General features: G+C 40.7%; 1 protein-coding gene across 9 annotated transcripts in view; it reads right to left on the bottom strand.

The window, feature by feature from the left end:
* Positions 1–386: 386 nt before the first annotated feature.
* LOC137296025 (endosome/lysosome-associated apoptosis and autophagy regulator family member 2-like) overlaps positions 387–17,087 on the bottom strand; it is a 65,270-nt gene continuing 48,569 nt past the window's right edge. For 4 of the 9 annotated variants that reach the window (XM_067827663.1, XM_067827658.1, XM_067827657.1 and 1 more), the window contains 3 exons: positions 12,537–12,619; positions 7,970–8,141; positions 387–5,250 (listed from right to left, as the gene is read on the bottom strand). In XM_067827663.1, coding sequence (XP_067683764.1) covers positions 5,194–5,250; positions 7,970–8,141; positions 12,537–12,619 — 312 coding nt within the window. In that variant the 3' untranslated portion in view covers positions 387–5,193. Of the gene's footprint in view, positions 5,251–6,946; positions 7,014–7,969; positions 8,142–12,536; positions 12,620–17,087 lie in introns of all 9 variants that reach the window. The other 5 variants (XM_067827656.1, XM_067827655.1, XM_067827660.1 and 2 more) reach the window with 2 other exon arrangements.

Here is a 17,087-nt window from a genome sequence, read left to right as displayed (position 1 = left end):
CAATAGGAACTATCTCCACTGGAACTGTAGTTAGGCCGAACTTATTTAACAGATATTTCACACTGCATATTAACTACATAAACTGTTGAGATAAATGTGAAAAAAACCCAAGGTTTTTCTTTCTATTTCCAACAGTACAATAAGGTTACCTTAATGACTTGTGACCATGTTACCTCTAACAACAAGCATGGGTTCAGGAAGACCAATCCAAGCATGGATCTTCAGGTGGTCACTCTGCCTTTGAGCCAGATGATGTGGACTTCTTGCTCATGCTATTAAGCTTGTTCTTGTCATGATGCAGGCAGGAAGCTTGTTTTTCACTGACCACCTCAGAATCTCTGAGGAATGCTGATTTGACTCATGGAAATTGTAGTATGTGTAAGATATTTTTACAATAAAAAGCTTTTATTACTTTGCAAAATACTGGGAGATTCAACATCAAGACAATCTCTGTTGATTATGACATAGAAATATTTTGACAAGTAATTCAGAAACTGACATTACAGTACATGATTAATGGTTATGTACAATGTATCACAACACAATCACAGGATTTCAAATGGAACACATTTGTCCCTACCCAATATACATATATGTATACTAATACATGCTAAAGTAAACCACAAAATACATTGCACATTAGAATGTGTATTCATTCCTGGACCATGTCATGTTCAAATGCCACATTCATATGGTTTTTCCAATTTGCTAGAATTATTTAGGCCACACATATCTTCCTTTCCTCATTTAAAGACTGGGCAAATGAATTACAATTTAGAAGGAATAAACATACTGTGCAAAAATGGTTTGCAATTTGATTTATTGGGCCATGCAGTATTATGAAGGCCTAGCCTGTTCATTCAAAGATAGAAGAAAAAAAATTGTTTGAGGACGGAAATTAAGGACCACAGAAGATAGGAAATAACAAGTGTACAGACCGGCCTTGTCATGTCGATGAAGATGATGGTGATGGTATTTTCCACCCGATTTCTTTGAAAGAAAAGCCAAAAGAGTGGTTCCAGTTATCTTAATCCTAGCCCAATATTTTGCAGTAAACCAGTAAAAATAAAAATATACTGACTTTTGATTGCAAAGTTTTGACAACTGTAGAGAAATACCTGATACTATGTATAAGATATACTAATCACACTGACAATCACAACCAAATGAAATGTGAAAGCTGTCAGATCTTCCTTTAAAAGTGTCATCTGCCATTACATATTAAAACCATATTAAACAATACTGCTCCTATATTACCAAGAATAACATTCAACACTAAGTTTCAATATGAACAGTTACTACCTGTATATATATATTCATCTTTATATATTAATAAGTAGTAACAACTGAATGATGTTTTATGAAGTTATGCATATTTTGTGGCTTCTGGAGTATCTGTCTTAGAATATACATATCCCTCTGGTTACACAAACTCCATTACAGCAGACAGTTTCTCTGGTAAGGATGGTGCGACCATTACAAATATTAATTTCTTTGATCTAAGTTTGCCTGAGGGCATGGTAAGTAACATAATTCCCAAATTCACAATTTCGAAGATGAATTTGTCTGTTTTACGATACTGCAGATCACCATTAAACACCCAAGGCTGATATTTAGGTGTGGGGAGATCTGGCGTGACCTGACAAGTTACCACTGTGCGTTTAGACTATTGCTGTAAGAAGCTTGTCTATTATGCTGACACTGATACAATGAAAAATGGTAAACACTATCATGTTCTCACATTACAAACATAATTAAACAATATACAGATTTCTAGATGGCAACTAGCAGCCCAAGAGAAGACTGATTCAATGAACAATAGTAAGCACTATCATGTTTCCAAATTACTTGATAAATACTTAATAAACAATATGTGGATTTCTAGGCAGGCCATTGGCACACAAAATGCAATAAATGCTAAACAGTATGTAGAATGATTTTTGCTGAGGAGTTGTCGTTTGCGCTTATGCCATTAATAGGAATAGCATAGTTGCTATTGTGAAAAAACAGTCAGAATAAATAAACAATAAATGGATTCTAAATATCAAAGAGTGTAATAACAGCAATACTGAACAAATATTATCTAAAACTAAAACATATCTTTAAATGAACACTTCTTTAATCCAGCCTTAAGTTAATCCACAAAAAAAGAGAGAACACATGCAAATATGTGCTTTCAGAAATTAACATGACAGCACAAAAATAATACACTATCAGTAGATGCCTGAGTATGTCTCCTGTGATGTATGGAATAAACATTACTTTCAAAATCAATGTCATAGCAAATACACTGTTTCACACTTGTTGATTTCAGAGAGAGAGAGTGAGTATGGTTTTACAATGCTTTCAGCAAATTCCTGGAAATATCATAGACAGGGACACCAGAAATGTCCTTACATGCTGCACCCTTGTAGGGAATTGGACCCATATCTTTAAATGAAAACTTTAACCACTAGTCTACCCCACTGAAATTATTCATTTCAAGAGCTGAAAGTAATCCTTTACAGTTAGATGTTAATTCATGGAAAAGAGGGTTAGTCAAAATATTAAAGTTGTTGTTGATTAAGATCGCTATTCGCAATATTAGAGCCTTATGACAGCATCCTGTAGCTATCCATTTCTTTACTGGATGATCCAGTGGCCGATGTTTATGAACAACGACCCCCTCCATCAGGGTATGGAGACATGCAATTGACCAAGTAGCTGAGCCTGACCACCTGACACAATTCATCACCACTAATGACCATCCCAAGATACTGAGGACCTATACCAACATGGAATTTCACACAGCCATTCAAAATACAAGGATTTAAAACGGACAAACATATCAGATTTTCCCATTTCTTTCAGATACCATGGAAATCATATAAGATTGCACATTTATCAATAAATTTCTGAACTATAAACATATTGAGCAAATCAACTGAGCAGAAAAATCAATAAACTAATAGAAAAAATAAAACCACTAAAACAGAAGTAAAACCTGATCCTGAAAACGGGGTGGCTGTTGTTGACAGGTTCTTGCATGTCTACAATAAATATTACACTTAATAATGAACACAAATAGCAAACAAGAAACATACAGTTTTTGGAATTTCATTGTCACACCTACAGAACAAAACAGTGAAAATAGCAAATAATGTATAATATACTAAGTAGATAGAGGCAAAGTAAATAAAAATACAAATTCATTTTTAACTATCTCTAGAACACCTACCATGTGAGATCCACCATGTGGGATTCTCAGAGTGTACATAAAATGTCAATAGAAATTGGAATGTACAATTAAATATCTATGTGTTAACTAAAAAGAGTCACTGATAGCACTTTCACTGGATTTCACTCAGGTAGAAATGTGTGCACAGATAATCAATAGTCTAAAATAGTAAGTTCCCTGGCTTTGCAGAAGCATTGTAAACAATCACATTTCATATGTATGGAATTCTGCACATTTCACTGGAAGATAGACATTATGCATACCTACATACATCATACATCAACAAAGATACAGTACCAGCCACTAAAGTGAATCTGTTGGAAAATCAACACTCCACTCAAGACTCTATCTGCCTTTCTGGACAAGCCAAACTTGATGTAAGACTGAGTGTGAGAGTTTGATTTTATGCCACTTAAGCAATATTCCAGAAACATGACTGGCAAGAGATACCAGAAATGGGCTTCAAACTTTGTACCCATGTAGGGAATATATCAAACATGGGTCACTGGCATGATAAACAAACAATTTAAGCACTAGACTACCCCACAGCCCCAGATATGACTTGGAATGTTTTTGGGTTTTTTGTAAATTAGACATATTACACATAAAATACTCTGGTCTAGGCCAAGACATTTTAACATAAAATACTGATGTCTAGTTCTTGCACATTATGCATGTGACAGTGTCAGGCTAATGGATATAACATGAGAGACAGATTATAGATGCTGTCAATGTTGCAAAGCTAAAGAAACAAAACTATGATGGTACAGCAAGTATTCCAACTGTAGACATATTTTGGCCATATAGCCCACATTCAATATTTTTGTTACAACATTGTTTTGAGGGTATGCAACGCTGGCAATGAAGACAGCTGTCACCGATACCATAGTCCATGATAATATACTTTTAGCCAAGGTCAACAGGTCAAAGGTCATGGGCAGTCTCACAAGTAAATGCATGTAAATAGTTATATGCAATAGATGACAAGGTTACACTTTTGGTATACACTGACAGTTAGTCAGATGTATTCGTTATTACAATATAATCATAAAATCTCTTATTGAGGACTCACTGTGCAGAATGTAAATGCTTCTCAAAGTAACCTTGTAAACAATCTGATGAGGTCTTAAGGCATAAACTCTGTAAAACCTGCACCAAATTCTGGAAACTGGAGATTTTGTGGATATTGTAAGTTCCATATACATGTGAAGTTCCCTAATCATTCTGCAGTTAGGTTGAGTGAGCTCACATACATAAAAGGGTAAGTCTAGGTAAAATACTGTAACTTTGGACAATAATAGTGAAATGTGTACTGATTTTCCTGTACTGCCTCCTATATTCTTGGCATCTTTGTCTTTATGCCCTGTACTCAATCAAGCACCTTTGTGGTATGTTTCAGAGAAACCCAGAACTACTTAAAACAGGCTTGCAGAGAACTGTAAATGGACCGTCAGCGATAAGTTGAATGTAGACAGGTGCTTGATCGAGCTTCCTAGCGACAGAACAATCAATGACTACCCGAATGTAGACAGGTGCTTGATTGAGCATCCCAGTGATTGAACAATCGATAATTAGCTGAATGTAGACAGGTGCTTGACTGAGCTTCCCAGAGATTGAACAACCAGTGATTAGCTAAATGTTGGCAGCTGCCTAATCAAGCTTCCCAGTGACCGAACAATTGATAATTAGCTGAATGTAGGCAATCAATGATTAGCTGAGTGAAGACACAGGTGCTTGATTGAGCTTCCCAGTGACTGAATAATCAATGATTAGCTGACTGAGCTGATCAATTATTCATCAATCAATGATTAGCTGAATGTAGACAGGTGCCTGATTGAGCTGATCAATGATTCGGCAATCTGTGATTAGCTGAATGTAGGCAGGTGCTAGAAAGTGCTGATCTCTGATTGGACAATCAATGAGTTGTAGTCTTGGTAGGTCCTTGACTGTAGTAATCCAGATGTTCAGTCAGAAAACTATGTCAGTGGTAACTTCTCCTGCATCTTCACAGCAATAAAAGGGTTGTCATCATCCTGCAACATCAGCATCAAAAGAATATTACATAACTTATAACTCAACAATAATAACACATAACCTACTTCCTACAACTAACAACAGAATAACTGACACAAACACATATGTATGTAGCAACTGGTTCCACGTCTCCATTACACAGGGATAACACAACAGTTTATGTACTTGTATGGAGGCACTCACAGTCTGAGTGTAGATAGCTAGTGAAGAATAGCCCCTCCATTCATCAGGACTAGTCTGAATTTCTAGAATGATTCCTCCTATGCCAATATAATAGCTACAAATGTTTCACATACCAACTTTCTTCATGAATATTGAGACTTCTCACAACATTAGAATTTAACATGCCATGGTTTGAACCACGTAGTTCAATGGAATACTTTCATCTGACCGGTACAAAAGAGCCTATTTTCAGAAAAATGAGGTGAAGTGAGGCAAAATGGGATTTAATGAGGTACTAAAGAATATTTTGCTCACATGATGACATGCATGTTTGTGTATGTGTGGCTTCATGTGTGTGTATGTGTGGCTGCTTGTACTAGTACAGACTTCAGCTGGTTTTGTAGCACTTATTAGACTAAGCTCACTGAAATACCAAGCCACAGTTGTGAAAGGAATACCCCACTCAGACACATTATACTGACTCCGAGCTGACCAGTCCTTGTTGTACCCATTGATGACAAGCACCAGCCTTGGACCAACAAGATATTTTAACGTCTTTGTTATGACACGGCCGGGGATTGAACCCTAAACCTTCTGCCCTCCAGGCAAATGCTCTAACCACTACACCATGGAGGCAGTCTTCAGAAAAATGAGAAAAAGAACAAAAAGAAACCCTGAACCCACAACACGCAACATCATTTCTAATGATCCATACCAATATTATAAATAATAGAGAGCCATGAGGTCCTGCAGCTCAACCGAACATAGCCTGCAGTGCAAAATTTGTAATGACACAGGCAGAAAAGCCTGATAGGAGTAAAAGTTACAGATACAATATAGCAGAAACTGTGACCACATTCGAACCTGATCAGAAATTACAGCATCACTTCTTGGTTTGTAGCAATGGCAATGGAGAACACACCATAGCATATGCCCATCTAAACTGTCAGTAGAAGTGAGCTGAGTAACATGTAATTAATGAAAGCATGAAACTATCCAGGTGGTCAACAGAGCAACAACAGAAAATGATATGAAAACCTCCACCAACATGAACAAATGCTATCACCTGGCAGAGTAGATATGGGGATAATAAAGGGTCTGTTAGTCTACAATCAATACAAATCTTTTTGTGCTCACAAAACAGGTTTCAAAAATGGCTAATAGCTGCATAAAATTAACACAAGCTTTCTAATACATATCTTTTTTTATATCCTTTTGTTCATTAAATTTTAACCATCATCAATTTTAATATAAATATAAATATAAAGTTCCAAAATGGATTGAGTAAAATATGTCAAGAAACACCTGAGACGTGTTTAATCAACTCGGTCTATTGCTGGTATTACAAATCCATGAGTGACTAAAACATCTTTTGAAAGATTAATTAATATTTTCCTAATTCCAAATGTAACACACAGACAAGAGGTTCTTATCAAACCCTAATTCAGTTTTTTCCATGGTTACCGAAGTCTACATTCCTGATATAATGGCAGACAGCACAGGAATCACATCTGTAGAAAGCTGAGAATGTACCTCTTGGGCAGTGTTTGGGTGATGGGGAGGTCTACCAACTACTTACAGCAAAGTCATCGTCTGAAACCTGAGTAATGTGTTCATATTAAGTTAAGTATGGAGGCCACCTCATGAAGGACAGAATGATTGACATCTGTATCTGAACTGTAGAAGACTTGATACAACACAGTAGCAACACTTTGTAAACAACGGGAAATGATATTAATGATCTGCATCAATGAATCTATAAACTTGAAAACAGGTAGGTACATGAGGCACATACAAAACAAACAGTACACTCATTACAAATTGAAATGAATACACAATGCCATTTTTAGGAAGTGGCAAAATGTAACATGTTATATTTGGGATTACACTTTCTCAGAAATGTAAAGATTCAGATACTTTTGTTAGGTTGAGTCCAATCTGAGATTCAAACCCTTACCCTCAGTGAAGCATCCGAACAGGATTCAACCTAACAAAACTACTAGAATCTATACTACAGCTGGGATAAAATTGAAAGAAATGGTAAAATGTCTGGCTACATTTGTTGTAACTATAAAAGTCTGAATTTCGCCCCAACAGTCCATATTCAGCAGTGAGATTAGCAATGTAGTACTATGACAGCCATATCATAACAACCTTTGAACAATCCAGTTTTTGAAACCGCTAAGTGAGCTTAGCATTACGCCACCGTTAACAATATCCCAGCGTGGGACACCAGAAAAGGGATTCTCACATTGTGTCCATGTGGGGAATCAAACCTCGGTCTTTGGCATGAGGAGTGAACACCTGAACCATAAGGCTATGCCAGGGCCCCTCTTTCAACCAGAGCAAGCCAACAACTTATGATCAACATTGACAGTCACACATCCTAGTTTGACAGCTATATTCAGCTACCATTGTGACCATCTGATAAGTTGATTAAGACATTGTCAGACATGAGGAAACTTCACCAGTTGATTCCATTTGAAACTGGGGCTTATAATCAGAGCAGCTCTGGGTTCAAAATATGTTCATCTGCAAAGACACCCAGTGACTCACCTTGCTGCCACTGGTAATCTTGTTCTTGATCTTCTGGAATATGCTGGTGTTCTTGTCAGGGAAGTGGACAGCTTCCTCGTCATCCTCCTCCAGCCCACATGATTCTACTCCTGGCAGCTCCCCATCACGCCCCCCAGCCGTCTCCACAAGCTTCATGTACTTGTACTCTAGTCTGAGGAAGAACACACAACAGCAGGTCACAGAGGGCCTTACAGCTCACCAAGAAAGGCTTTTTCATGTTCAATACAGATCTTATTAGAGAAATACAACATAGGGTAATCAGGTCTTCAACTACAAAAATGTAATTTTCTGAATAAAATTGATATTTTATACTTATCCTGACTCATGCTTAATTGCTTATCTCCTCTTCCTGGCGAAGGTAGTGGAACACCTGAAATCCCGTGAAGTTCCCTTCTAAAAGAAGTGGATGTAAAATTCACACTCACCCATGTATTACCTCCCCTCCCATGCACACGGTCAGCTGACTGCAATGATACTTCACTCTCTCCTATAATCGATCGACACAAATATACGATAATTCAGCATGTCTGTGAGGGGCGGCTGGGAAGGCTTTCGTCATGAGTCAGGATAAGTATAAAATATCAATTTTATTCAGAAAATTACATCTTTTTCCTTATCCTGACTCATGCTTCAGTCGCCCAAACTGATGAATGCCAGAGACGTCCTCTGTGGCTATGTCTCGTAGATAATGGTTGGTTTGACTGTGTTTGACTTCCAAAAGCATCCCTCCATTATAGTTGATAGCGAGCAATTCCATGTAGCGCTAGTGTAGAGGCCAAGTCTCTGACTTCGTCTGGGTTGGAGGCTCACAGAGGATCTAATCCTGCTGCTTTATAGGCTCTCAATATAACAGTTCTGATCTACACTGAGATAGTGTTGCGGGATACTTCCGTAGGTGTCTCAGTGGATAAAGAGATAAATGGACACTTGAAACGTTGCCTTCTAGACTTGGCATGTGCAATATATATTTTCAATGCTCTGACTGGACATAATGACAAATTTTGAGTATCATGAGGTCCTAAGATTGAAGACAAGGCCAGTATACGGAACTGTCTATCCGGTTGACCTGGTAGTTGATTCTTTGCTATGAAATCCCATCTTAGACCCAAATGAGCTGTTTCTTGGTGACTTGTATCAAACTTCGTTCGATTAAAGTCTAAAGCATGAATTTTTGACATTCTTGCAGGTTTAGCCTGGGCAAGTAAAAATAGTGTCTTTTGAGTCAACATTTCAATTGAAGTCCGATCATACGCATCACTTGTAAGATGTTGGAGTACAATATTTAGGTCCCACGCTGGAGTTCTAACTCTGTGATGTTGATCTTCCAACTTGAACGAACGCAGTAAGGCAAGATGCTCTGGTACTTTAGTCAGCTTGGTCCCTGTTCCCATGGTGACGACTGAGCTGAGAGCTGCTAAGTATGTAGATAATGTAGAACCTTTCAGACCCTTAAAATGACGTAACTAGCATAAATAATCTGTTATTTGAGGATGAGTCGCCTTGTTCGCTGAAAATCCCTTTTTTCTGGTATATGCCTCAAAACGCTTCCACTTGTCGTCATAAAGTGTGCGAGTGGATTTCTGTTAGGGTAAGGTGACTGCTTACGCTGCTCTCGCCGAATATCCTCTGCATTTCAAACAAGTCTTAATGCGGTCCATTCATGAAGATGAAATACCGATGGTTGGCCTTGCATTTGCTTTGTGTGCAAGTGGATGAAAAGATTCTTCCACTCTGGTATGTGTTTAGTCCTTCCCATGGAATGGTGTGAGCGTCTGTTGCCCAGGCTAAGGGATCTGTTATTGGCGACACAAAGGTTGTTGTCTGTTTGTTGAATCTTGTTGCAAATAGATCTATTTGCGGTGATCCGAAAGCTTGACTGATTAGTTGAACCGATGAAGCATCTATTCTGTTGGAGATGGATGAAGAGGACGAGATAGGGCGTTTGCAGGCTACTGGTATGTGACATGCTTTTACTTGAAGATTTAGACTGTCGACTAAGTTGAACAGTTGAAGCGTCAGGTGTAGTAGAGACAGTGATCTCGTTGACCTTTGTTTGTTTATGTAAAAAGCTACTGTAGAGTTGTCCATGTGGATCATTAATAGCTTGTCTCTCAATGCTGTCGACCAGTGGTGGATGGCATGAATGACCGCTTTAATTTCCAACTGGTTGATGTGAAGATCTTGTTCCTCTTCGTTCCAGATTCCTGCTGCTACCTCGTTTCCTAGATCAGCTCCCCATCCTTGTAGAGATGCATCTACACAGAGATGGTTGTTGAATACCGGCTCTAACATATAGGTTCCTGCACATTCGATCACCCACAGCAGAAAAGGATCCAGGCTGTCTGGGAGCAGAATCTGTCCTCTGTAGTTGAGATGAAGATTCAAGAATCGTTGTATGGGACACAACTGCAGTCTTCCTCTTCTAGTGATATCTTGCGCTGACGATGAGGAGACCTTGTAGACACTGCCATTGTCAAAGTGTTAATGTAGAGAGTAGAGCTTGCATTATCATTTCTTGAATCTTGACCCACCTGTCCTCCGGAATTACAATCTGATTCAACGTAGTGATAGTAGTAGGCAGTAGGCGTCTTTGTCTGGTCATATCCTGAGGTGACGTGAGCAGATCAAGTAGACATTATCACTGACATAGTGATAACAGAGAGATTAGAACAAGTTGTCTGCTACATTGGTGACGTCATGTCTACAATCTGATTGGTCCCCAAGAGACAACACCCTGTAAAGAAAGCCAGTGACGCTGCATCTACAAACTGATTGTAGAGAGACAACGCCCTGCGCAGAATGTGATGTTATTTTTCCAGTGTTAGGAAGTCATCTACATTTGACCCACAGTCATTCAACAATGGAAAGAGGTCGTTTACATACTAGTTTAGCAGTTTACAGCGTCATTTGATTGTTCAGACGGCATAGAGATCTTCTACAGCAGACTCAACGTTGCCTATCAGGAGGCTTACTGCAATGAATGGCAGTTTCTGATCGGACAGCCAGCTAGCTATAAATAGACTTTCTTGGAATGTCAACACGTTCAGCATTGATGATCTGAAGACAAAGAATGATGCATCTTCACGGCATACAAGTTCATCATGGGAGAAGTCAACTCAGTCTACAGTTAGACTTCACTATCAGGCTACTAACTCAGCTTGAAGACATTCACGGTAGTATGGAAAGGGGTGGGTGGAAAACTCCAGTCGTTCTGACCCTGATCTTCAATGTTTACCTCCTGGACACTCTGGTATTAAACTTCTTATCTCTCGATCTCTGGACTCTGGAGAACTTGGACTTGTTAGTGTAACGCTGACTTGTCTGCTTGAGCACCGTTGTCAAGGTGTCGATGGACTTGATCATCATGACTTCTCTAAAGTCTTGGGCAATCATTCTTGCTACCTCTTCAATCTTGTCAAGGGAGCTGCTTCATTCTATAAGTGTGCTGTTAGTTGGAATCCTTGGATGGTGAGACTAAGTCCAAACCATTCATGATCCACAATGTGACTTCTGAGTCCAAAAATAGGGTTTCCTCCGGTGACAAATCCTAGAGTAAGACGAATTCATAGATCGCCAACGATCCCGACTGTGTGAGTCTAAGTCTGCAAGGGAGGATGACTGCATACGGCGTCTTCTATGAATAGGGGAGACTGAAGGAGACCTTCTCTGTTGACCAGTCCATCAACGAGTGCACTCACCTGAGCGTGTGACGTCACTCACCCGAGTATAACTATTCATGCGAGTGCACTCACTTGGTATGGGTGTATCCTTCTCTGTACTGCGACCTGATGACTGTGACCTGGATCTTCTGGAGTGCGTGCGTGCATGCACATCTTCTTCATCATCAGACGTGAGTGCAGGTCTAGATGAATGCTCTCGCTGATCCGCAGTCGACATCGTTGACGTGTGCAGTAGTCTTCCTTTTCCAATCGTTGCTCCATAAGATTCATCATCTGCGTTGTGAATTGTTGCATGAAGGCGTCTGCGTCGAATGCATGGGATGCGTGCTTTGATGACTGTGTTGAAGAGTTGTCTGCAATGTCCGAGGTTGCAGTCGACATGCGACTGATGTCTTCACTCTGTATCATCAACGGAGACTTGTCAAAAACATTTGACGTTCTTCTAAGGGGACAATCTCTTCCCCGAAAGATTTCTTCATCAAAGAGGGATGATTCTGCGATGATATTACAAATGAAGACTTCGATTTCAATGACTTAGATTTCTTGGACTGTGACAGCCCTGCCTTAACAGACGGTCTCTTCTGAGTCTTGGGAGGGGACTCACCCGACCCTGGACACAACATCGGAGATACGGCTGGCATATCACTGGAATGAATCTCAGCATCAATAATAAGCAATTAAGCATGAGTAAGAATAAGAAAGATATGATAAATGATACTGAAAATTTATATAGCGCTGCATCCAACTACTAAGTGACTATTGAAAAACAATGTGAAAACCTCGGTTATCTTCAGCAAGGCTATTTCCTTTCAATCAACTCATGGTGACAGCAGTGAGACAGCATGGCAGCATGGTGAAGGTGTTACCTCTTGTTCCTCTTCCACAGGTAGACGAGCAGGAGCATCAGCAACACTCCAACACCAATAACAACTGGCAGCGCCACCTGGACCTGTAAATACATCGCCATGGTAACATGTATGACATTGTCATGGCAACACAAACAAAACTTGGTTGTAACATGAACCACTGAGGTACAGTATTAGTTACACAGTGTTTATAAAGGGTCTAGAAGACCCTTGTAAATTCCATATTTCATGAGGCACAGCCTCGTACAACCCATGTAGGAGCCAAAGGAAATACAGAATTTACAAGGGTCTTACGGTCTCGTACACCCTTTCAAAACACTGTGTGACGAATTTATTACCCTTATGATCTTTTAAATAAGCTTGTCTTTAAACAACAGTCACCCTTAGGCAGATGGAAGTCGAGGTATGTTTAAATGACAAGTGAAACATAGAAGAATATAGTTTTGCTATATATTTAATGACACCAACAAATAAGAAATTTTGGCAACAATTTCATTACTTTATTTATACTTATAACTGCATATGCGAACTCATAAATTTCGAAGTGATCAACCCTTTGGCAGCCACATTCCATCTAAGGTCAAGATAATTTGTACAACCTGTGTTATACAACTTCTTATGCTCTGACTATTAACCAATCTGAATTCAGCAAATTTATCTTAAGGGTAATAATATGTAATACATCAGAGATTTGTTAAAATCTAAATATTTTAGATATTTAAATACTTACCTTGCCATAGGTCTATAGCATATTACCTCAAGCTTCGCTTAATAGGAGATCCGACAGAGTTGAATTGCATTCAATCTCGAATGGCTACCTCTCAATCTACGACTGTCAGGATACGGAAGTATCTGGATCTCCCCACTGCGCATGCGCGCAGACTCCACAAAAAACGTCACTTTTACTTCTTGGTCCGAAGAGTCCATAGTGGAGAGGAGCGTTCACTGTTGGGAGGGACTTACTGCCCTATGGTAAGGTAAGTATTTAAATATCTAAAATATTTTTTACTTACATTACCATAGGTCTATAGGATACCACATATGGATACCACAGACTGGACGGTGGTGAAGGATTCCAGAGGACCGTCAGCGTATAAAACAAATCCCACATATGCCTCCGGGCAGCCAGACCACTACTGATTCCCTTGTATGCTGGTCTGCCGAATCAAACTCTCATAAAGGACACTGGAACCAGAATCAGAGTAGTAGGTCACGTACTAACCACTGGAGGGGTACAGTATCTTAATTCATTAATTAAGTACAAGACCCCTTTAGACCATGGTAAGTAACATCATACCTTACAGGGTGGCAGGATGAGTAAGTTGCTGCGCAACTACTAATGGTCCGAAAGATTGCAGCCCCTCCACATCTTCTACTGCTTAGTTCTGCAAATAATGACTAGCAAAAACTGTTGAAGATCACCAGAAACACCCAAGCCATAATGTCCGGAACAGAGCAATTCCTGTGTAAGGCCATCGTTGAGGCTAACGCCCGACTCTCATGTGGGTTGTTAGCCGATGGGTGAGGAAGATTCTGTGCATCATAAGCCGCCAAGATGATCTGCCTCAGCCATAAAGCTATAGTGTTTCTGGTGGCTTCAGCTTTCGCTGTCATAGAAAAAGGCAGGAACAATCTCTTCCTGGTTCCTCGATGAGGAGCGGAATTTTTGATGTACCATCTAAGAGACCGAACCAGACACAATAATAGCTCCTCTCTATCCTCTGGTCCGATGATGGTCAAAAGAGGCGGGATGGTGAATAATCTGTCTCGTTGACCTGGCAGCTGGTTCTTTGCCAGGAAATCCCAGAGGAGGCCCAGGTGTGCTGCACCCTGTCTGGTCTGTTCGAAACGGACCCTGGTTACATCTAGCATACGAATCTCGCCGCTGTTGCTAATGCCACCAAACACAGTGTTTTTCTGGTTAGATGGTCAAACGACGTCCTGTCCACTGGCTCTTAAGGGCGACCCCTCAAGCGTTGAAGCACAACATTGAGGTCCCACACTAGTGGCCGGAACTTCACCTTCTGGTCCTCCAGCTTAAACCCCTCCAACATAGTGATCAATTCCGGAAGACCTTCCTATCATTTCTGACAGCCAACAACGCATTCAAAGCCGATGAATAGGTCCCAGTAGTACTCCCTGAGTTTGCTCTAGCAACGTAAGTAACGTAAAAAACTCAGCCAGGAATTGGGGTGATGCTGATAGTGCGTCTTGCGACTTCTGGGCATAGAACTTCTCAAATGTAGCCCACTTGTCATCACAGAGTGACTGAATGGAAGCTCTGTGCCCCCGGGCGACGGTCTTCGCCACTTGGGATGAGTACCCCTTGGCCCTCAAAGTCTTTTGCATAGAAGAAACTGCGCCGGATGCAGGTGTAGTGTCCAAGTGTGGGGATGGTGTAGCAACTGGTCCCACTCTGAAACGTCTCTCAATGCAACCTATACTCGGTTGGTGATAGACGAAGAAGGCGAGATAAGGCGTCTCCCGTGCAGTTGCATTCTCCTGGTATGTGAGATACTTTATATGGAGATTTAGACTGTCGACCAGTCGAAGGGTAGAAATGTCAGGTGTTGTAGAGGTCGAGGCCTTGTTGACCCTTGTTTACGTAGAAGGCTACTGTTGAGTCGATCTTCCTTTTTCCAAAATCCTTCTGCAACCTCATTTTAGATGGGCACTTCATCCCATCCTGTGTCTACCTAACGATGGATGTTGAAAGCCGGCTCTAATATGTAAGTTCCTGCGCAAACACTGATTGGCGAGTCTACCATAGTAGATATGGTCTCAAGATGCCCAAAGTCGTAAACCAGTCAGGACATGAAACCATGACCCAGAAATCGCAGCCATAGACGTAGTAGTAGGCGTCTTCGTCTGGTCATATCCTGAGGTGACGTGAGCAGATCGAGTAGACTATCACTGACATAGTGATAACGGAGAGAAAAAGAATGTGTTTTAATCATTGGCTAGAACTTTGACCCCCCGAACCTGGGACAGCGATGTGATGAATCAAATCCCGTGGAGTTAGATTCTCAAGTCATCCAAGCTGAGTTACTAGCTGATAGTGAAGGCTAACTGTAACTGAGATGACATCTCTCAAGATAAGCTCGTGAGCTGTGAAGATGTGTCATTCTTCAACTTCAGATCATCAACATTGTTCATTATGAATGTGTTGATATTCCAAGGAAGTCTATGTATAGGTAGCTGTCTGTCCGATCAGAAACTGCCATACATGTTGCACGCCCTCTGATAGGCAGCGTTAAGTCTGTTGTTAGAAGATCTCTATGCCGTCTGAAGAAACAATTGACGCTGTAGACTGCTAGTCAAATGTGTAAACGACATCTTCCCATCATAAAATGATTTTAAGTCAAATGTTGGCAACTTCCATTCACATTCTGCGCAGGGTGTTGTTCCTCGAGGACCAATCAGATTGTAGATGTAACATCACTGGCTTCCCTTCCAGGGCGTTGTCTCTTGGGGACCAATCAGATTGTAGACGTGACGTCACCGGTGTAGCAGATAACTGATCACTGATAACTGAATCTTGTTCACAGTGATACCCCTGCTAGCCTTAGGCGTGTCATTAATCATGCTCTTTGGCGAGCACATGTCTAGGTGAGAATAGCGCACGAAAAAACTTCCGCCGCTTGAAATTGATGTAGACAACTTTCCCCCCGAAGATAATACCATCATCTCTTGTGATTGGAGGTGTAGTTTCTAGTGGTATGTTGCAGTAGTCTCGAAAAATCTTCATGACTAGATGAGTAAAGCGCGCAAAAAAACTTTCGCCGCTTGAAGTTGATGTAGACAAATTGTAACATAAGGATCTACAAGGATGTGACCAGTTCGCACCTACCGGTGTTGGAAAAACTTGCACAGCTGGGGGAAGAGGTTCCCAGTCGTGACAGTAACTCCCTCAATGTCTTTCCCTTCTCTCTGCTGGGGTTGGCAGGGGCATCCCTGGTTGTCCTAATCAACATCCGCTTAAATTCCTCCTGCCAAGTGCACGCATCCAGAAAACCCATTCTGCGCACGACCGTCGTCATTGCCAATGCTGTCCTAACCTGTCCTAACAGGTCATGCAACACCTTGCCTTGCCACAAGAAAAACGACGACAAATGCTCCAGCCTTTATTCATTAAGTTCTGTTAAATCCACTGCCGCTGCTGACGTAGCAGATGCTAACGGTTTCAAGATGCGCTGCAATTCTGTATCAATTGCCTGTAGTTTAGAATCCTGAACCTTGAAAGAAGTGAAAGAGGACAGCCTCTTGATGGCTTTGTCTAACACTGCCCCTGAATCCACGAAGTCCAGACTGTGAACCTTGTATTCCTGCTTCTTAGCCTTGGGCACCCTGGTTGTAGCGTTCAAGGATAATTTAGCAAAGTCCTCGTTCAATGAAGAAATGGCATCCACCACCATAGGATGAGGTGGTATCATCAGCACCGGTTTGACTCCCGATGCCGGGGAGGGGCAATCCGGAAGCCTATCCGCTATCCAATCATACATCGCTGATAATGGCAGGTATGACCCCTCATGTTCCTCATAATCCAGAGAA

Source organism: Haliotis asinina, chromosome 9 (genome assembly GCF_037392515.1).
Source record: "Haliotis asinina isolate JCU_RB_2024 chromosome 9, JCU_Hal_asi_v2, whole genome shotgun sequence".
Lineage (NCBI taxonomy): Eukaryota > Metazoa > Mollusca > Gastropoda > Lepetellida > Haliotidae > Haliotis > Haliotis asinina.
The sequence above is the reverse complement of the archived record's forward strand: the minus strand, read 5'-3'. Positions and strand labels throughout refer to the sequence as shown.